This window comes from Catharus ustulatus, chromosome 1, assembly GCF_009819885.2.
Source record: "Catharus ustulatus isolate bCatUst1 chromosome 1, bCatUst1.pri.v2, whole genome shotgun sequence".
Taxonomy (NCBI): domain Eukaryota; kingdom Metazoa; phylum Chordata; class Aves; order Passeriformes; family Turdidae; genus Catharus; species Catharus ustulatus.
The window spans coordinates 71,976,121-71,998,337 of record NC_046221.1 but is presented as its reverse complement, the minus strand read 5'-3'; the positions used below and the strand labels follow the sequence as shown (position 1 = coordinate 71,998,337).

At 39.9% G+C, this 22,217-nt stretch overlaps 1 protein-coding gene across 1 annotated transcript in view; it reads right to left on the bottom strand.

Moving 5' to 3' along the window:
* Positions 1-22,217, bottom strand: part of DUSP22 (dual specificity phosphatase 22) — a 44,025-nt gene that overhangs the window by 5,485 nt on the left and 16,323 nt on the right. The window contains exons 4-6 of the mRNA XM_033069871.1: positions 8,148-8,197; positions 2,809-2,883; positions 1,136-1,307 (exon numbers count right to left, since the gene is read on the bottom strand). Of these exons, the coding sequence (XP_032925762.1) occupies positions 1,136-1,307; positions 2,809-2,883; positions 8,148-8,197 (297 nt within the window). The remainder of the gene's footprint in view (positions 1-1,135; positions 1,308-2,808; positions 2,884-8,147; positions 8,198-22,217) is intronic.

Genomic DNA, 22,217 nt, shown 5'->3' with positions numbered 1-22,217 from the left:
CATTGCTGTTAGACCAAACCAATTAGAGTAGAAATGACTGTAAGGGAGGAAGGAGACAAGTCTGGAAAGTCCCTCTCTAACTTTTGTCTCTTAAAAATCAGTTATTGCACCATTTACACCAGTTCCAAACAATCCAGGAAACATTCAGTTAAATATTAAAAAAACACAAATGTTTACAGTTGCTAACTGCATCATGCAAAACAAATGGTAATTTCTAAACACTGAGCTTTCCGCAGCAGAATGACAGGGATGGAATAAAAAAAACTACATCCTTTGTCTCATATATTTTGCTTTCCGGCTTTGGTTTGCCTCTGTTGTTGTTATTTTTAATAGGCACAATAGGCACAAAAGCCCACACAACAACAACATGCTGAGCAATGGAAAATGGAAGGCACAGCAACAGTAGGTTGGTAACATAAGTGGAAGTCACCAATCACCCACACAGAGCAGATCTTTTGCATAGGATGGGTTTTTTTTGGAGTAAGAAATTAATTTTTTTTTTTATGAAACCCCTCTGGTAGTCCTACTCTTCTGTCAATCCTCCTAGTCCTACAAAACCTTCAAAGGCTAATAAGAAAAAAAGGGTCAGATCTGAGGCTGCCCTAAACATCAGAAAACTTATTAAATGTTAGCCACAGAAGGTGGGAGGGGACTCAAAACACACAAATCATAATGAGGACTAAGTTTAACTCCTGTCAGGAAAGATTTGTGATGATTTCTTTCCTGCTTACTATTTCAAATGAATGTGTTGGGGGAAAATCCACTACTTTTACGCAACTAGTAGTTACAGGTTGGCCTTTTTGCTGTGTTCTGAGAACTCACCCTTTACCTTTTACCCCTCTAAAGGTGTTAATCTTGAACTGTGTCTTAGCTCACGTGACGCAACCACTAAATGGACATCACAGTTGGGCAGGAGGTGTTTAGATGCTGTGCTTCATCCTTTCTCCCATCCAGCATTCCCTGATACCTTCAGATCTATCAGTATCTCCTTTGTGAAGCAGGCTGGGCTACGAAGCCATTCCCTCAAAGCAAAAACGCAGAGTCACATAAACCACACAGACCACAAAATAATGAGAAGCAGCCCATGATCTGACTTGGAGTTGTGTTTCACAAGTCTTTTTTGCAGTTTATTTACCTGATCAACATCATGCTTTTCGAATTCCTGTAGCTGTCTCTGGAAGCCCATGTTTGGATTGGCACAGGATCTCGCTGCGCGGACAACAGACAGTGCATCTTCCCAGCCAAAGTCTGTGATGGTCATGATGTAGGCAACCACCAGTGTGACACTCCTGGAGACACCTGCAAGGCTACATGGAAAAGGAGGTGCAATACACTGAAGCATTGCTGCACTTCAGCTGTCACAGCTAAAAGCATCACTTCCCAATATGTTGCTTGCTGTGAGGAAGAAATACGATAATATTTGAGTTAAATGGTTTGGGTGCTGCTTTTCAAGTGCAGCAGAAAAAAATCTACATGATCAATAAAGTGGGTTTTGTGTGGTAATTTATATGAGACTGAGAAGAAAGAAATAAGCATAAAGTAGTCACAAAAGCAGGGGGCAGTGCACACATTCTAAGTTAGATTTGGGTTTTAAAAAGGCAGAAGTAAGTCACCCACTTTCTTTCTTCTGTTTGTATAGATCAGAGCAGTGAAATAAGACTGTTTCCTCTCCACCATGAATAAAGGCTGCAATTTCATGGGGCCAAAATGAACTTTAACTAAACCAATAAGAGGTACATATCTCTGGTTTCTTGAGTTCCTCTTTCTGCTATCTACTGCATTGTCATTGTGCAGTTTAAACTCTCAGTACTCCAGTTTCACCAGATGAAAAGCTAGGATAGAGTAAGAATCATTCATTATGCCTGGACAAACTCAGAGCTATTTCTATTGAGAGTATAAAGAATGTGTTAGAGTTATATTTCCCATAGTAAATAGTTACCAGACACTTTCACCATTTTATGTTTCTGAAATACTTCACAAATTTAAATGTAAGTTTTTAAAAACTCTGTGAGTATTCAGACTACTTATTCCTGTTTTCCATACACCAAGACTGACCAAATGGCTCATGCACAGCGCTGTCATGAGTCAATAGCAAACCGAGGATTTATGCTCAGGCCTATCTACAAGTCCAGTGTTCAAATCACGAGATGACTCCGCGATTCTAGATATAGACTCAGATATGTCCCCTGGACATACAGCACAAAGACCACAACCAATAGCAGAGAGCAAGAAAAAACCCAGGGTGGGATTTCCTTTTCTATTCTTTACAGTCCCAGGAGCATCTCTCCAATCAGGGTCTTGCTATTAGCAAATGCAACATTTGAATGCTTCAACAGTTTAAAGAAAAGAAAGAGTGAAAAAAAACAATTTCTGTTTAGACAGGTTTTTTTAAACAGCTCTGAACTCACCAAAACAGCTGTTAGAGAAACTAATCAAATTATTAGGATTATGGAAATCACATTTAAAAATACAGTGATTAAAATGATGGGAAATAAATAATATGTCTCCAGCCAATACATTCCTAGTCAAATCAATCCTACAAAAATGTTTGATAAGAGGAGGTCAAGAAGAATTTCTTGGGCTCCTTTCATCTCCAAGCAGCTGCCCACCCCAGAGACTCAAAAATCCCAGCATAAGGCTTTAATAGCATTTGCAAATCTTCTGGGGCTTTTTGAATAAAGAAGGCAATTCAGTCCAAGAATATTTTGCTACAAAGGGGAGATGACCACTAATTTATTAAAATTATGAACATCCAAATCAAGGTAGAGAAACCCTTTAAAATTTTTTTTTAGCAAGCAGTATACATACCAGTGAACTAAGCAGCCTTCACCTGTGAGTCGGCACTCATGGATAAATTTGATGCTCTCTCTGAAATGCCTTGCTCTGAAAACAAAAGCAGAAGGGGGATAAAGAAAGTGCTGTATTTAGTAAAATCACTACTTAGAAAGAGAGAAATATATCCGAAAGCTCACTTCACACTATTTCTAGAATTTAGAACTGAATACAGGTCTTACAAAGTAAAAGTTAAACACAAAACTCACTGGCATAAGTTATTTGCCCCTCTATCCAAATAAGAAACTGGTTTTCTAGGCACTACAGTGTGATAAACTTTATTCTGATGTTGTCAAGTCTTTATTTCAGCTTGTGTTTGATTCTTCTTTAAAGCAGTGACTTGACCTCACATATCCTTGTGTGCTCAGATTTCAGACAGAACTCAGCACAACCACACAAGCAGTTCTCCAGACAGAATGTCTCTCACAAAGAGACACTACCTGCTATCCAAACTTTAACTCTAACTCCCCCTTCAAGCCGTGTGCTAGAGAGTATCTAAACATTAAGACTTTCTGCTTGGCTATGTGAAATCACTCCCTTTTGTCTCTTCTATGAAAAAATGCTGAAAACACCCTGTTTTCTTTAGTTCCTTCTAGTCTTCTCCTTTCAGACAGCAGTACCCCTTCTGCCCATATTCAGGATGTTAGCCTGTAGCCCATGTGTTTCAAAGCAGCAAAGAAGAAAACAGAGAAGAATCCGTTTGCAAATGTTAGGGTTTATAATCTCATTATCCTTTACATATGCCCCTTTCATTTTAAGTGGGATAGTTTAGGATAGCAAGTGGGCAGCTGTCATCATCTGAGTGAATATGCAGCACTGCCTCCTTGCATCTCAGTTCCAAGTTGCTCACCCTGCCTTTCTGACTGCGAAGCCTTTGGCGCTGCCTGCAGTTTACCACAGTTGCAAGCAGTACCTCCGTTAAACAGAGCTGGAGCTCACAGTGGCCTTTGAGAGCTCTTGAATTCAAGCTCACAAGCAGTAGCAATGTGGGCAGCATGGGCAGAGAAAAGAGGTTCTTAGGGGGCAGTCATTACCAGGCCTGTTGGCAAGGACAAACCTGAAAGCACATTGCGCTCAACACCCATGAAACACAACGTCCTGTATTCAAGATGTTTCCCCTTTCTGGGTGAATATTATACCACAAGGGTAAAAGAAAAAAAAACCTCAGCCCGGCACCAGCAGCCACACAAAAATCAGGAATACCCACATAAAAGGAAGCTTCCCTTCCTGCCTAACAGTGCAGCTGCTGATTCTGTAAACACTCCTGACCTGAAGGACAACACTGATGCAACACAGTGTCACTGCCTGCAGAACTTGCAAAGGGCAAGGATATCTAACTGGAATGAACAAAAAAAGAAGATCCCAAAGCCTGGGACTCCGTCTCCAATGCAGTTCCTGCATCCCTGGATACAACATGGAAAACACAGCTAGAGAAGACCTGAGCAGTTTATTTGGAAAATCTCAAGGCACAATGCAATCCCAAGCTTTAGGACAGCAGGTCAACTCAGAGGTTTATGTTTCTCAAAGAACTGATGAAGTATGTGGGATAAGTGAAGACAAAGCCTTATAAATGCAAGTGTACTCAGACTGCCATGCCAAATCAGTCACTGGCTGAGTTCTAACAAATCATGGTGCTCAGGTCTGCCAGGGGAGCACACAAGAGGTTTCACATAAACAAACTTAGAGGACAAATAAGATCTCTGGCTATGTGTGCAAGAGGCTTTGCTATTGCACAATGAAGAGCCTAGCTGAGATTGAAAGCATTCACTCAGATGCAGCTTGGTTAGGTCTGTATTGACAACCTGATTTTCTCATTTTATTCTCTTTCTCTCTAGAAAATCTGTCCAGGAGTGCAGCTTCATGCACCAGTGAATTCGTTTCAATGGCCTTGCACAAGTTTTGGTAAGGCACTTCCAACACTCTGGTTTGAAAAATATCTGTGACTGAGCATAACACCTTTGCAAGGTACTAGACATTGTGAACTCCATTCACCCAGTTTTCTTCACCCTTCCTCACCACTGATGTGCTTTCAAGTGTGTTTACAGGCATTCATGAAAATGAGAAAAGAAATAGTAACATCTAAAATTAGTGCTGCTCTATAGCACCCTGGCCCCTCCTCACCTTGAGCCAGAGAAAAGGAGGTATGTACTCCTCCACAATCCAATGGCATCAAGGTCTCTTCTGGAGCCAGCAGACACAGTTGCCTAAACTCATTTTCAAAGTTACAGTAAAATCATGTTTAGATTAAAACTAAGATTGAGGACCAGTTAGCTATGTGGCAAGTGCCAGACACAAAGAAGAATGGTAAGTCTTACACTAACCACAGAACAGTTGACTATCATCTCTAACAGGAAAGCACTTGACAAATGCGTTGATTTGCAGCCCATTTGTTGGACTTCAGGACAATTTATGACATGATATCTGGTTCTTACATCTCCCAGCTGAAAGCTGGGTCCTGAACTGCATCATCTTCACAGTGGGAAAACACCATAGGAAGAAGCACCAGTACAACGCCCCTATCAGGATGTTGAAAAGTTATCTAAAGTTATGCATTAGCATGCTGCATAATTCAAAACTAGACCAAGAGCAGAGTTATGATACCAGAACTATATTTTCTTTCATTGCTGGTTGGACTTCTACAAATATTTATAAAGGTTAAAAAGACAGCATCCAAATCAGATAGGATGAAGTATCTTGATGTTCCTTTCCTTTGGTGATGTAAAAGAAAAAAAATCTACCAAAATTTTCTCCTCTTAATAGGTCATCTGGCTTCTGTATTATCATCACTAATCACCTAACTGTTGGAGGTTAAGTCCTTAGAAACACGCAGCCAAAGACAATTAACTGGAACAGGGCAGGAAGGGAAGATTTTATTTCTATAGAAGTAACTTTTTAGTGACAAGATCTATAGAAGATGACACTTCTGGAGCAGTTACTGGCCCAAGGTAAAATTCTCACAGACCAGGGAAAACATTGATTTAACATCTAGGAAGTACCTTGAGTCTGAAAAGCAATTGTGCTTCCCAGGGGCAGAACAGGGGAGTAAAATAAAGCTTTTGAGACATTTTAGTGAACTCCCATATGCTAACAGGGGGAAGCCCTGCTGCATTTCCCTGACAAGACATCCCTCTGAGAAAAAGAACTCCACTAAACAAGTCTTCTAGGAGTCAATGTACATTATACACACAAGAAACCAGAGGTTTCCTTCAGAAAAATTGAGCTGAAGTGCATTAAGAGCTCACAGTTCCAAAATTCAGTGGGTAAAAGGCTTCCAGTTGGTCCTTGCTGTTGGGAAACAGACAAGAGAGCAGCATGCACCCCATCAGTTGTGCCTGTCAACCATGGCTAAGAGAACACAAGGACCTGCAATACAGGATGCTGCTTCTTTGTTAGTTGTTTTTTTTCCCCTGACACCAGCACAATCCCTCTTTCAGAAGAAGGAGGTAGACATGTAAATATGTTGCAGAGGGACCGATTCCCTTTCCTGCTCCCTAGCTATTCCTCCCTCCACAGTGGGCACAGGCAGTATAGTTAACCACTCCTAGAACTGCATCCAGTCCTCACAGGCTGAACAAAGCCAACTTCCTCTTGCTTTCAGAAAACTGCAAGCGCAAAGCAAGCAATGGTGCTATTTGTGAACATCATGATTTGATTTCACTTGAAGGTCTGGACTGTATAAAGCAAAAGAAGAAATAATCCGTTACTCATCAAGTTTTACTTTAAGTGATAGAATGTATCAGTATTAGAAGTAATGACGTTTGCTTGCAACCACCTGATACCAAGACAACTATTTTAGATGTCTCCAGCATAACAGAAACAATACTCATGCAAATATTCTATCTTCTTAGTGAAGGCTTCAGAGCCTTGGTACTGTGCCGGACAGCTCAAGCGCAGAATATATATATATATATATATGTATTTCAATATAACTCCTTGGTATTTAACAGTGAGGGAATTGTACATTTATTAATGTTCGTCATAAATGCCATCCTTTCTCTTTCCATTCCCAATTGATCTCTATTAACAAAGGAAGCAGACTTAGAAAAGCTTGTCAAAAATGCTACACACAACAAAATGCCAAAGAACAGTTAATGACGTGGATGTTTTCCTCTAATCTCATATTAACTTTTCTTCCCAAAAGGATATTTCTTTAATTTTTAAAATTTTTATTCTAAATATTAAGGCCATGGATGTTGTCCATGACAAAAGTTATCTGCCTTCTCATTACAGACCTGAAATTTAGGGGATTAGGGTGTTTTTTATTGCGGGTGGGGTGTGGTATTTTTTTTTTTCCCTTCCCCTAAAATCATGACAGAAATGCAGAATGAAAAGGCAAATCATCACACATCAAGTGCCACACTGGAATCTTTCTAGAGTATGAGAAACACACACTCTAAAAATATCCCCCAAAAGCATGAGCCAGAATATTGCTCTGATACAAGAGAAAAGCAGTGCTGCACTTCCTTCCGTATCTACCAGGCCTCTTTCCACTACTTGTTTCTCTACCAAAACTTGGTAGCAGGATGTGGCTGAAACCCCCCTCACCTCTCCCCAGCAAACACAGTGAGTTCTTGAAGAAAGAGCTGGTCACCATCCAAGCTCTTTTGGTTTGATTTCTCTCTGGAATCAAGACTTGCTATGCTTAGTTAAAACCAGGAGTAAGTAAATTAGCATTACGCGAACTTTAGCAGAGATTAGCGAAAGCTAGGCTTGGACACCCTAGTTGCAGTACCTATGTTCTCAAGGTGAGAGTCACTCACTGCAGGGCAGAAAACCCCCTGCCATGCCAGCTTATACTAAGAGCAGCAGGGACTTCTGAGGCAGGTTCGAGAAGTCCCCAGCAGATACAGTTTGCACACAGGGACTTTGTTTGGAAGGCCCACAGTGAAGAATTTATTTCAACCCTTGAGGTACCAGGCTTCAAACCTCTTTCAAATATTTTGTTTTGTTAATAGCTGCAGTTGGCACTAAAAATAGAAAAAAAAAAAGAAAGAAAAGAAAAGGGGGGAGAGCCAAACACAAAGATTTACAAAAACAGTGGCTAGAATAAACTGTGACTGAATTAGGCCCAGACTCACTAAAGAATTCCTGAAGTTTAAGGCCACAAATGAAGAGTGTTTACATACTGAGCCTCCTACAAACACACACAAAAAGCAGGGTGAAATGAAGTGTTACTGTGTTTTCTTAATGGTTTAAACCCCACATGTGTAATACTCATTAGAAATCAGAATCAGAGCTTTCAGCAAATTTTAAAGTAGGCATCATGGTATCATGAGATTTCTGGGGTTTTGTGATTTCTTTTTGAGAATACTTACAAGTTCTGCGAGGGTGAGTCAGCAGCAGGAATGCACAGGTACTTCATTCCCTGTGTAAAGAAGCAGAAGTAATTCAAGTTGAACACATTTATCCAGCACAAATACCTGCTCTAGACTGGTGAAATATTAATGATTTTTAGGAAGCAACACCATCATTCAGACAAGCAGAGATTATCTCTATACAGTCAGATTTTAAAACGTTTTCACATTGCTAAGACACCAGCATGTAACTTAGTCTTGCTTCTCCTAAGGCTCAATAGCGAGCTTTTAAAAAAAGAAGCTTTACTAAAAAGATCTAAACTTTTTTCTGAAAACATAATTGCTCTGGTTTTTCTAGGAAAATGAAGTTGCATCTTCTCCCACCCTTCCCTTTCTCCGAACAGATGTTACAACCTGAAATTGTGATATGCAGTTTCTTTTAAATTTGCACAATCATTTTTCTTTACCCAGTTGATAAACCAAACAAAATGTATTTCAAAGAAGAATCATGTTTGTGGTATGGATTTTGGTTTTTATTTTTGGAAACCTTCAAGAAGGACAACCCTAAAATACATACTTTTCTTCCACAAAGTTAGCATCTCTTTCTTAGTCAGCTATCATAAGTTACAAGATCGAGTAGGGAAGTTAGATAACCATTTCTGATGCATTAAAAATGTTACTGAATATATTTAAAACAACATATTTATAATTCCACGCTACTGCTTTGCATTGTCAACGCTCATTTCAACGCTCATTTTATTTTCAAAGTTTTCTTTGCTCCTATGACTCTTAACACTTTTGAAAGCACATTTAGGTGACTTCTCAAATAGGACTTCCAAGTATACAATCTGCAGCTCAGACACACAAAAACTACATTATTCAGTGGAACTCTTTTCAATTATCCCACATGCTGAGTTATGAATTTTTCAGATGCAATTGTAAAGATAATAATTCAAGCAAAATGGTCTTTATAAAATGCACTTTAATCTAGCCTTTTGTAATGATGCACACCCCTGTAATAATTCCACATGTTCAACACCACACATGGAAAGTTGCATATTTATGTACAAGAGATCCCTTGCCAACAAGGTGGAACACAATCTGCACCTACCAGGCATTTTATTTACCAGTTAGGGGAAGAAGAGGGATTTTCACTGCTGAAATGTGTGGCTACCTGAGGCAGCATCATCTATAACCCCTTTGCTTTGCTGGTTCAGAAACCCCTCCATATTTCCCCTATACACACTTTGTTTCTTCACTTGCCATTGCATAAAGAGATCCTGACCCCAGCACCATGACACATCTCTGCAAGGTGCACAAACTTCACCACTATGTCAGAGAGATTGTGGGAAACAATCAGAAAAGAGTCAGAAACATTGTGGGAAACCAGGAGGGGTCCACAGTCAAAAGTTGATCCAAAACAACTTGTACAGACACACTCATTTAGAAAAGTAGTGTAGCAGTAACACTTATATTGACATTGATAGGTTGCTGAGCCAAGGATAATTAATTATATTAACAGATTAAGTATGATAATTATATTAACAGATTAACTATGATAATAAGCATTTGTATGACACATCTGAGAGGTTTATCTTGGACACTAGTATCACTTCAAGTGAGTCACTCCAGGAAAATGAGGGCCTGAGACCCGAAAGTAAATTTACATGCTATTCTTTCCCCATCACCTCTAGCAACTCCATACCACTGAAAGACTGAGAATTGAGGGCAGGAGATGGGTTAGCTCTGGAGTGCAGTACATGCCAGAAGGTTCGCTCCTCCAGCACGCGCTGACGCAAGTTGTTCCGCAGATTTCAGAAGCTATGGCACATGCCGAGTGCTTTTCACAGGCTGAGTGCAGAGGGGCTTTCAGGTCATGTTCACTCTAAAAGCAGAAGTAGCACCAACACAAATTTAAGACCTGCAATGTTCTTTTTTTTGTCATGGCTGGTTAGTTCCAACTACTGCAAGCGAGCATGAAACCAGCCTATGAAAGAACACATGGTCCCGAATGGCTCATCCAAAGCCCGATCCTGGACATCTTTAGAACTTACAACTTCTAGTGGAGCCCACAGCACATTTTTAACTACTGTGCTCACAAATGCTCAGCATCAGCCTGTTAGCTTTATTAATAAATCTTCTCAGAAAGGAGATGGCTTTAATTACTGGAATTTGATGTTTTGACTGATGTATATCACCTGTGTTTTTGGAAGGCTGTGGTGATGGACTCCTCCCTGTGAGGAAATAATCACACACTCAACTCAGAAATAGTTAGAGGTGGGATTTCAAAAATACTGTGCAGTGACCTAACCCATCTCCCACAAAAATCAACAGTGAAACTCTCAGCAACTTCAAGCCAAATACACTTTGGCCAGAGTTGGTAACTCCTGAGGATCCCACCCTACCATCTAGTTTTGCTTCTCTCAGTTGAAATAATAATAATAGGATCATTCATCATAATTGGATACGTGAAATACAACACCACCACAAGATTGTATGACCAGATATTCATATATGATACCCAGAATTTTTTGTGTAGGATATTCCTACACTGATTGCTGGAATTAGATTTTCTTCACACATGCTGTATAGACTTTCTTTTTTTAAAATATATCAGCAATAGGAAGACACTTAATTGCTGTACCCTGCTATCTGTGACTCTTTTTGGGGAAAAAAAATAAACTACCCAGGATCATAATATTTGTATATCTGTGCCCCAAGACACTACTGTCTTTCCTGTGCACATATGCTGCAGGTACAATCGAAGAACTGTCCCAAAGGGACCTTTCAAAGCAGAACAGTTTATGCCAAGCAAACAAACAGTTACCTATAACATTTCATATAGGGTACTAGCATGCAAGAAAGACAGAAACACCACTATTTCCTTACCTAGTAGTTTGTCTGCCATTCTCAAACTGCAAAGCTTAAAATGTTAGGTGGCAACAATCACTGGAACAGTGACTACAAGAGAGTAAGCAAAATCAAAGACTGTTGAAGCCATCTTCTTGTGAAAATTTCAACAGGCTCCAAACTGTTCCCTAGTCAGCAGTTTCATTAAATAAACCTGAATCCAGTTGCAGATGCAATATCCCAGGTTGGACGAAAATTGCATATGTCAACCATATGGAAGTCTTTATTTACATCTTTTTAAATGAAGGACACTTGGTTTCCTAAGAATGAGAGTTTTGTAAAATTATTCAGTGAAGGAAGGACAGAACAACTCAAAACAGGTATTATGCCACTTCACCTACACATACTAAATTAGGTGCTACAGAACAGCTACTCATTTCAAAACATGGTATTTATTCGAAACAAAGGGAAAAGCTTGCAAAGCATAAAAACTGATGAAAAGAGAAACACCATTTAAAATCCTATACAAAGTAATACATCCCCTTTATTTATTGAATATCCTTGCATATATATTGTTATTCAAGCATTTCTTCAGCTGACCGTTATGTTAGTCATGCTTTATCTCTCCAAACATGCTTTTCTTCAGAGTACCCAATTAAAATCTATTGATCCAGCCTTTTTAATTACACACAATTTATGTGTATTATTAGGTAATATAGCATCCCAAACACATGGAATGGGTACAGACCCAAGCTCCTAGGGCAGTGAGATGCCGAACACAGAATTCTTTTGCTCATCTCAATTCACTACTTTCCACTTATTACTTTGAAATAACTGCTCACTTTCCTTTCTCCATCAATCACCTTTACCACCAAACACTCCTACCTTCCAACACACACTACCCCCCCAGACCTTTTGCTTATTACTCACATCATGATCCTAACTGATGCCCCCATCAAATTAAAGCAGTGTTTCCATTTCTTTTGGTGTATTAAACTTGTTACCATTGTCCAAAAACAACCAGTAAAATAAAATATAATTTACTTTTTTGTTTTCTGTTTCAGCAGAGTAACCACCAAAACTAGATTTCTCTCATAGGCCCTGAAACTGAGTGCTGCAGTTAAATCGATACAGTGAGAGCTAACAAAAATAGGGCAAGTATTCAGATTTCAAGATTGTCAAAGTTGAAACAAGGGAGAGTTAAGTAAAATTTCTAAAATTCACTGTTATTTGAGAAACTACAACAAACACTTGTGCAATTTCATCACAGATTCTGAAATTAATAAGTCAGTTCTATTGCAGTGAATATCAAGGGATTAAACCAGATTTCAGGTACATATATATATGCAGAAGCTTTACACTTTACACAGTCAAATGTATTAATGGAATTCTGTCAATATTCAAATTTCTAATTATTTTAGAGGTTGATCTACTAAGATTGGAAACTGAACAGTTAATGCCACATTCAGAAAAGTCGGCAAGACTAAAGAACAAGACCTTCCCAATGTCATTAGCTTTTAAAAAAGGTTATTAAATCCAGTATTTCATTCAGTGCTCAGGAACATAACAGTCCAGGATAAGGAAAACTCTGTTTCTATTCTACTTAAATAGAATCTTATTCTAAAAACTCCAACTTCATTTTAAGTAAACTTGCAAAAACTTTGGGGTTTTTTGGTAGAACTTGCAGAAATTTGCAGTAGCAGAATGACATATCTCTAAGTGCCAAACGTCAACTAATGGGTCAATGACTGAAAACAGGACCTTTGCAAAGCACACACAAATTCAATTGTACAATACCAAGAATTATTTCAGTGAACAGCATAAAGTGTAAAAAGTCCTGTAAGACAAATGCAGCACCTAAACAGATGGCTGCTCCTTTGCAATGATCAAAGATATTCTGAAGTCATTAAGAATGATAATCAGTTTGATTACATCTTAATTATACTAATAAATGTTTTATATGTAAAAGGAAATGATCTGGTGATTCTTATATAAAATGAGCACTCACAAAACAGCTTGCATGAGAATAAGGATTAAAAATGCTACTCATTATTTCACGTTCAGTGGGTTTTCCAAGTAATGTTTTTACAGAGGTTTTTCAGAACATCATCTCTGTCACTGCTATACATACATTTCTGAGGTTCCAGTTAGCACTGGAAGCCTGAATCTAGAGTATCAGATTTTAAAAATTGAGGATAGGGGGAAAGAACCTCAAATTACAGAATTTTTGCTCTCCAAGGGTAGAGTGTGGGGGGAAGGGTCCATAAAAAAAAAAGTTTAAAAAGAGCAGTATTGTATTTTTGGCATTAAACTTCTCTATTTAAATTTATGTAAAGATACCATCAACGATTTCCAAGAAATTTTTTTTTAACATAAAACCCTAAACTTATATTTGTGAACCACGATGCAAATAGAAAACCTCCAGCACCTGGCAAGTTCTTTCAGGTTAGTCAAAAACCATGTGTTAATTTGAGTCGTCACATCAACAGATGAGGACAGGAGGACTTATTTTTGTTTAGGGGCATTTCAGCAAAAAAGCTAAAGTGGGAAACAGCCAGCACAAAGCTTCCTCAAGCCAAACCAACGAGAGTTTATAAAGGGTTTAGTCCAGTAATGCACCGAACTGAACCTGCTAAACTGAAAACCGTTCAACCGTTTGTTTGTCCTTTCAGTTACTTTCTGTAGCAATCACCATTAGTGCTCATTTTATTAATGACTCATAGAAAATGCATTTGTGTTTCAGCTGAGGACAACCACTAATTGACTTTAGTGAACAACACATTCAGGTTTGGTTTTGAAAAATATTATAAACTAAATTGCAATTACATGAATAGCATGAACAGCAGCAAATGGGACACTCCTGCAATAGAATTTATAAATTTCATTTGTGCTATCAGGAATAATATGTTAGAGTTTTTTAAAATGCTGGTTCATAGTTTTCTCAGCAAGTGGACTCAGTGGCACTTCTGAAAAGCTCCTTAAAGCTGGAATCACAAATATAAAGTGTCCTGTTAAAACCCTCCTTCCCAAACTCTCCTCTCTGAAATTAAGAGACAAATGTTGAAAATTTAAGGATTTTATTTTAATTGCACAGAGCTGTGGTTATTATTTCTAATTCTAACCCTGAATTCTAACCTGTCTCATGCAGAGTGGGAGAAAACACTAATGAGTTTATATTAAACTGTGGTTTATCTACTTAAGGACACACCAAGATTATTTACAGGACTTCAGCTGAGAGGAAGGACTTTGTTAGTCTGCCTTGACTACATGACTTATTCAAGCTCCCAGGCATGTCAGGGCATATCTAAGCACTACCATTCACACTTGATCCCTGAACCCTCAAGGGGGTCTCTGAGTACTCAAATAAAACAATATATCACAACTGCCTCTTTCTTTAAGGGAATGCTGTAGCATAATCACTACACCTCTGGAATACACTCACGTTACTTTTTTACAAGGGCACATAGTGACAGGACAAAGAGCAATGGCTTCAATGTGAGAGAGAGCAAGTTTAGATTAGATACCTGAAATGAATTCTTTACTGCGAGGGTGATGAAACACTAGAACAGGTTACCCAGAGAAGTTGTGGATTCGCCATTCATGTAAATGTTTAAGGCCAGATTGGATGGCCTAGTGGAAGGTGTTCCTGCCCATCTATGGCAGGAGGGTTGGAACTGCATCTTTAAGGTCCCTTTCCAACCCAACGCAAACCATTCTATGATTCCGTGATTAGAAGCGTGGGTTAACACATTCCATATCCTGTTCTCTGCAGAGGCAGGTCAGAGCCCTTGTCCTGTTCTGGTCAACACCATAACCAAGCAATTAGAAACACCAGATGTCAACTGGTCTCAACATCCTTCATGCAAACAGCTCACCATTGAAAGCTCCAAGCAGTCCTCATCCTCTCCTCCCTGCCACGTGCCATGACAGGAACGTGCTTCCCTCGACACAGCTTGCGTGTGATGAGCGAGTCAATCCATGAACTAATTAGTGCATCACCACAGCAGCCTCTGCCAGGGCTACCCATCACAAAGGCTTGGCCTGATACACTTGAAAAGATGCTTTGTGGAAGTCTGTTGGTGGCTTCTTAGTGGGCTACTGAGGTAATATTTGAAAAATTAGTCAGAGCTCCCAACTTCACAAGCAGAATCAATGCCAGATAAAGCACTGCTTCAAACTAGAATCGTCTGGTGCCGCTACACCTGAAAGAAAAATGGTAGCTGTTTTGCTCAGCATGGTCTTCTGAAACATCTCAGGAGACGAAACCCTTACCATGAAAAGACAGTGAAACATCACAAAGGAAAGTCAAGGTTTTTTGTTAGAAGAAGTGCTTGTACACTTTCTCTTGAAGTTTGCGCAATGGTTGAAAACCAACAGCTTTTAACAGTGGTGATATATGAGTTTAATGCTATGGATGGAAATGCAACAGTCCAAGTTGACTAAATTATTAATTTGTAGAGCTCATCTTTATATGACAGCCATGACCTTGCTATATTATTTTGAAGGTTGTGTTGCCATCTCCCTCTTTAAAAGTTCCTATAAGTGTTTGGACTGGATCTCAAAGACAACAGAGCCTGTGCAGAGTACATGTTGCCCAGTCATATCCAGCAGGACCTTCACTTGTCATGCCATCAAGATGCAATTTTCATATATAAAAGGCCTCCTACAGGTCAAGACTTCTGCATGCTATTCAATATTACAATACAGATGTTTTAATAAATTGGCTGTTTTCACTTCCTAAGCAGCATCTCTCTAGGATAAACGTATGTTGATTTTTTGTATTTTGTAAAAAAAAAAAAAAAAAAATTACAGCTGATTCGTTCCCCAGTATTTCCCTTTTTAGCTAGTTCATGTTAAGTAATGATATGCCTTTGAGTCAGACAAATGCTTTCTGGACTACTATCCAGAGTGAAAGATGAACAGATCAAGGGCAGCCCTGCCTAGAAGGACTTGGGGTGCTGGTGGATAAGAAGCTCAACATAGCTCAGCAACGTGCACTCACAGCTCAGAAAGCCAATAGCATCCTGAGCTGCATCCAAAGCAGCGTGGTCAGCAGGGCAAGAGAGGGGATTCTGACCCTTTGCTCTGCTCTGCTGAGACCTGACCTGAAGTGCTGCACCCAGCTCTGGGGCTCCAACACAAGAAGGACATGGATCTGCTGGAATGAGTCCAGAGGAGGGATACTAAGATGTTTAAAGGGATGCAGCACCTCTCCTAGAAGAAAAGGCTATGAGAATTGGGATTGTTCAGCCTGGTAAAGAGAAAGCTTTGGGGTGTCCTAATTGTGGCCTTCCAGTCCATGAAGGGAGTCTACAAGAAAAATGGAGAGGGACTTTTTATAAGAGCATGTAGTGACTGTGAAGGGAAAATTACTTCAAACTGAAACAGAGTAGGTTTAGATTAGATGTTAGGAAGAAATTTTTTTACTGTGAGGGTGAGACACTGGAAGAGGTTGCCCAGAGAAGCTGTGGAAGTGTCCAGGCTGGATGGGGCTCTGAGCAGCCTGGTGTAGTGGAAGTGTCCCTGTCCACAGCAGGGGGTTGGAATGAGATGGTCTCTGAATTCCCCTCCAACCCAAGCCACTCTATGAATCTATGACTACAAGACAAAGCAGCTTTCAGCAATTCCAAAGTTATCAGCTGGGGAAATTAGGGGCACAACAGAGGATTTTTTCTCCTCTTTTAAAGCATAGGGTAATTCCTGTTATACACACACATAAAAACATTAAGTCAATCCAGAAAGTGCAGCCATGAGAGAAAAAAGTTTCCCCAAACTTGTGATAGAAGGAAAGAATTAGAAAACTTAAAAGGAGATATGGACAAAGTTCCCTGGCCAAAGTTATCACATTAAGTGCTAACAGCAGATATCATAGGTTTCTATAGCCAGAACCTAAATAGCTGCAAAAATGCAATCCACGAACTGTGCTAACCAGATTACTTGCACTGTGCCAGAGCTGCCAGTTCAGTTCTTCTAAAATACCTGACTTTGCTTTCCATTTCTAAAAAAAAAGCACACATGTATAGTCTAAAGATCATGGGTAAACATGCAAGATTATCAAGCTCAGTTAAAACTGCATTAAGACTTACAATGTACAGCCAAGCTTGAAAAATATGAAGCAAGATTCCAGATACTAATGCAAGTTGGTATGAGTCCATTATCTATACCAGGTCTTCAGGCTATGACCATTTGATCTTATAAACATTTCTCAGTTTTTGATAGGTGTTCAGTCATTTAGCTCTTCACTTTCTTCCAAAGGTCTGAATTCAGCAGCCAGTTGTACATTTTATTTTTAATCCATAATCTTGATTCAGCACTTACTCTTGCGATTTCCCCAGCTGCAAGCTTCTCATCCTTAATACCTTATAAAACAGGTATATCACAGCATTCAGCAGTGATAAATCTGGCGCAGAGAAGTTACACATCTTCTCCATGACATCCTTATTTTTCTATAACTTCTATTCCTCACTTGTTCTGTTTCAGTTACAGCATCTTTTCATTGTCTGTATTCTATTCATGCATTTGACTGTTTACTCAGGGAGTATGAAAGATTTGTCTAAAAGACCATCACAAAGCTTTTTAACTCTGTTGTTCCCTTTCAGTTCAGCTTCTTAAATACTGAGTCTTTGAAAACCTATTTCTACTTGGATAAAAATTTTAGAATTTGAAAGGAAAAAAGTATCTAAAATTCTTGGCTGGGAAGTTCTTTATTTCCAAAGATACAGTTCACTCAAGTTGTGCTGGCTGCATAAGCTGATAGACTGGACAAAAAAGATTATAGAATCATAGATTGTGCTGCCGGGTTGGAAGGGACCAATCAGGATCATTCAGTCCAACTCCCAGCCCTGCACAGCACACTCCAAGAGCTACACCATGTGCCCTGAGAGTGCTGTCCAAACACTTCTTTGAACTCAGACAGGTTTGGTGCAGTGCCCACTTCCCTGGGGATCCTGTTCCAGTGTCCAGGCACCCTCTGGGTGAAAAACCTTTTCCTGATAACCAACCTAAACCTACCCTGACTCAGCTTAATGCTGTTTCCTCAAATCCCATAACTGATCATGAGAGTGAAGAGATCAGTACTTGCACCTCCACTTCCCCTTGTGAGGATGCTGAAAACCACAGTGAGGTCTCCCCTGAATCTCCTCTTCTCCAGGCTGAACAGAACAAATGACTTCAGCTATTCCTCATAAGGTTTTCCCTCAAGGCCCTTCACCATCCCCATGGCCCTCCTTTGGACAGTCTCCAATAGCTCAATGTCTTTTTTTATATTGTGGTGCTCAAAACTGCACATAGTAGTTCAGACAGCAATCAGCTTTTCTCTGCCTCCCCCTTCCCTCCCAACCACCTACCATATCAGCACTTATTTAGGCAGTCAGATTCAGGAAAAAAGAGGGGAAAACCACTGGTCTGGAAACAGCATGTACCAGATTAAGATGATATTGTTAATGGCATCAGAATACAAAGAAAAAACAGATAACTGTCCTGTTATGGTGCTCTGGTTAACTCTGAAGACTGGGGGGGGGGGGAGGGGGGAGGGCAGAAATCAACATGGAAATCAACTGGAAATAAAAAACAAACAAATATTCCGTAGCCACAGAAAACAAAGAAAGAAAACCGACATGCATACAGAGGCAGCACACATGCAAAAAGCTACTCTTCATGCAATTCCTCATTAACAGAGTGAACAACAGAGACCTTCTGCAGCAGGGGACAGTACAAGCATGCCCATATAAACTTTTGTTGATTTAAAATCTACATTACTGTGATCATTATGATGTCTACCACATGAGTGCAGCATACAAAGCTTCCTGTGACACAGCAAGAGTCAGTCTGACAATGATAATGCTATAAATAAATTAATGGCAAAGGACTCCATAACCACAGGCGACTGGTAATGGCATGCATACATTTACAGTAATTTCACAATTATAAGCCGCACCATTTTGACTAAAATTTTGGTCCAAACCCAAAGTGCGGCTTATAATCAGGTGCGGCTTATATATGGACAAAGAACGAAAAGTTGCTGTTTTTGTTTGGAGGACAGGTGTCTGCTGAGAAAAGCAGGAACTTCTCTTTGAAATGGAGAATGTAAACCCCCTCCCTCTAAATTATTATAATTTTGAAATCAAGGGGCTTTCAGGCAAAGATATGGGAATTAGGAATAATAGTTCTTTTCTAGGGAAATTAAAATAGAAACACAGTACTACAAAGAAACAAACTCCAAACCCTGACAAAGTCAGAGTACAACCTGACACCCTGTCAGGCAGGGTGTTGGTAGCAGTCCCATTCAATGGTGGCTGCATCCTCCTGCAGTGACAGATGTGATTCAGTTGGAGCAGTGCTCCTGTAGAAGGTGCAGTTTCCCTCCGGAGGTCCAGTGGTGATGTGGAGAAATCCGGTTTTCCTCTGGAGTCCAGTGGAGAAAGAGGCTCCCTCAGTGTCCAAAACCTCTGTTTTTATCTTGGTAAGAAATGTTGGGCTCTTCTCCCTGGCTGGGGCAACTTCCAATGGGATGAAGTAATTTTATCAGTGCCACAGTGGGACTCAATGGCCATTAGCAGAAAATGACTCGCTGGAGGACGGATGGGTTGTGAAAAGATAAAGAACAATGCCCCGCCTGGTTTCCATGGATGGCCCATTAGCAGAATATCTGCCGTTGAGATAAGGATCACTGTCCCCACCCTCAACAGATGGTGATAGAACAGATACCTTTTATCACACTCTGTATTGTAATGTGCGGCTTATAATCAGGTGCGGCTTATATATGGACAAAGAACGAAAAGTTGCCGACACCTGGAAGTGCGGCTTATAATCAGTGCGGCTTATAATCGTGAAATTACTGTACTAGATCAAACCCCTGGTGCAGGTCAGGAGCAGCAGCAAAATTACTGGCAACTGACAAATGTGTGGTGAGAAAGAAGCTGCTGGTTTCAGTCATTTTCCTGACTGATGGACAGGTGTCTGCAATGCTCAAAACAGTCACCACAATTGGCACCGCAAAGTGTCTCAGACTGCCAATGGTGAAATGCTCTAGCTCTAAAATGCAAGGCTTAACGACCGCTGTAACCCAGCCTTGCCTGAATCAACTTCCACACAAAAATGGAAATATGAGAAAACACACCTATCCCTCTGGAAATATATTCCAGCAATTACTAACCCTCACAGTCAAAGTCTTGCTTACTTCCAGTCTGAATTTGTGACATGTCATTTGCCAGCCACAATGACACACAGTCCTGATGTGGGCTTTCCACATGGGGATCCACGGAATGCCTATCCATCCCTGCCTCTCTCTGGGGATGACATCTCTCTGGGACAGGGTCTGAGCCCCTGTTTGACAAGAAGAACTCAGTACCCCTCCCTCTCCCAGGACTCATGCCATTCTCCTTCCTGCATTGCAAACAGCAACCACTGCCCAATGCAGGATAGGAAGCACTCTTCCTTCTACCAGCACTTAAACCCATGGTTGTGGGGAGGAATGAAGAGAGGACTAAGAATACTTGTAAATTCAGCTGCCTGGACATGACTGTCCACCACAGCCTACACTTTACAGAATGAGACGCAACTGTTTTCAAGCTGCTGCACGATCCACATCAACAGTCTATTTAGCTTGGGCCCACACAGATCTCCATTTAACCAACCCCAGAACAGGTTTAAGCACCTGAAAAATCCAGAGACAAATACCTCAATGGACCTGCAACCATATTTTTCTCTTAAGGTTAACAAAATTTACCTTTACATACTTTACTTTGAGCAACTGGAACAAAAATTTTTGACATCTGTAAATGTGCTGAGGGTGCACACAATCTCCCTGTCTATGTCATTGATGAAGACGTTAAACAGCAGTGGTTCCAATACTCAGGGTGCCCGCAGAGGCACCACTCATGACTGGTTTCCATCTGGACATTGAGCTATTGACCCTCTGGATGTGACCATAAAACTGATTCCTCATCTACCAGACAGTCCAACCATCACATTCATCTCCCCAGTTCAGAGAAGGATGTTGTGGGGTACCATGTCAAAGGCCTTACAGAAGTCTAGATACAAGACAAGCTGTTGGATGGATCCTACAGGTCACTGCCAGACACGCTATTATCTAAAGCACACTTGGAGACCGTTTCCCCATCTACCTTTCAGTGTCTCATATTCTGAATAGAGATTTTAAAACCTAAACCAACTGAGAAATAGAATAGAAAAAGCAGGTGGCAAGAAACCTAATTATTCTTCTCTGTTCATGGCTTTTGTGTGGATTTATAAAACATCTGTGAGTGTCCCATGGGCAGCCATCCAAAGTGCTCTGGAGGAGCCAACTTGATTCACCAAGGCTACTGCCCCTGTGCATCTGTGGGAGCACACATGGTGCTGTTGGACACTGCTCTCACCCATTACATCTGAAATAAAAAATCTGGTTCCATACAGCATGTGCACTTTTTTCTTGGACATGCTACCTGCTACCCACAGAATTTTCTGTGATATAGATATTTGTATCACAGGAGCTATAAACATACATCTTTCAACTACAAAATTCTCACCAAAATTGTTAAGATCTTGTATAATAATGGTGCACTTCATTGGAACAATAGCCTTAGAAGGCTCTCTAAATATATTTCAAAATTGGTTTTATTAGAGGAAAAGTTTCTTTGAAACAGTATATACAAAAAGAACTAAAGGGCAATATGGCAAGATAGTTCAGGCCAGATTTTGGCAAATTTCTTACAGTATAATCATTTGAAGTCTTACAAACAATTCTGTGTCTTGCACTTAATGCAAGTTAGCCATGTCTTAAGGCATAAGAAGTCTTAGAATCAAACTAATTTTACACCCACTGTTTCCTGTTATTCCAGCTTGAAAGTATTCATAACTTCCTAAGGTCAAACTGATTATGAGCCACCCATGAATCAGACATCCATAAGGGTTTGTAAATGATGATTATGTCCAAAACCGAATTTCTATAAGAAAACTTTTTTTAAAATTACATCTCAGCAGGTACGTGTAACCTAAACCAATATAATACTTCGCTGTGAAAATGGTCAATCATTTTCTAATAGCTTACTAACTTACGAGGAACTGAAGCAGCCTATACCCAAAACCTGCAGTATGTAAGTCACACAGGAAAGCATATTTTTAAAAGAAACTGTAAGTATTTCAAAAAAACAGGTAAAATCAAAGAAAGGGGAAATGCCTTGAGCTACTACAGTAGAAAATAGTTTTACAATCTGTAGCAAGTTGGTGTTCACTGCATAGACT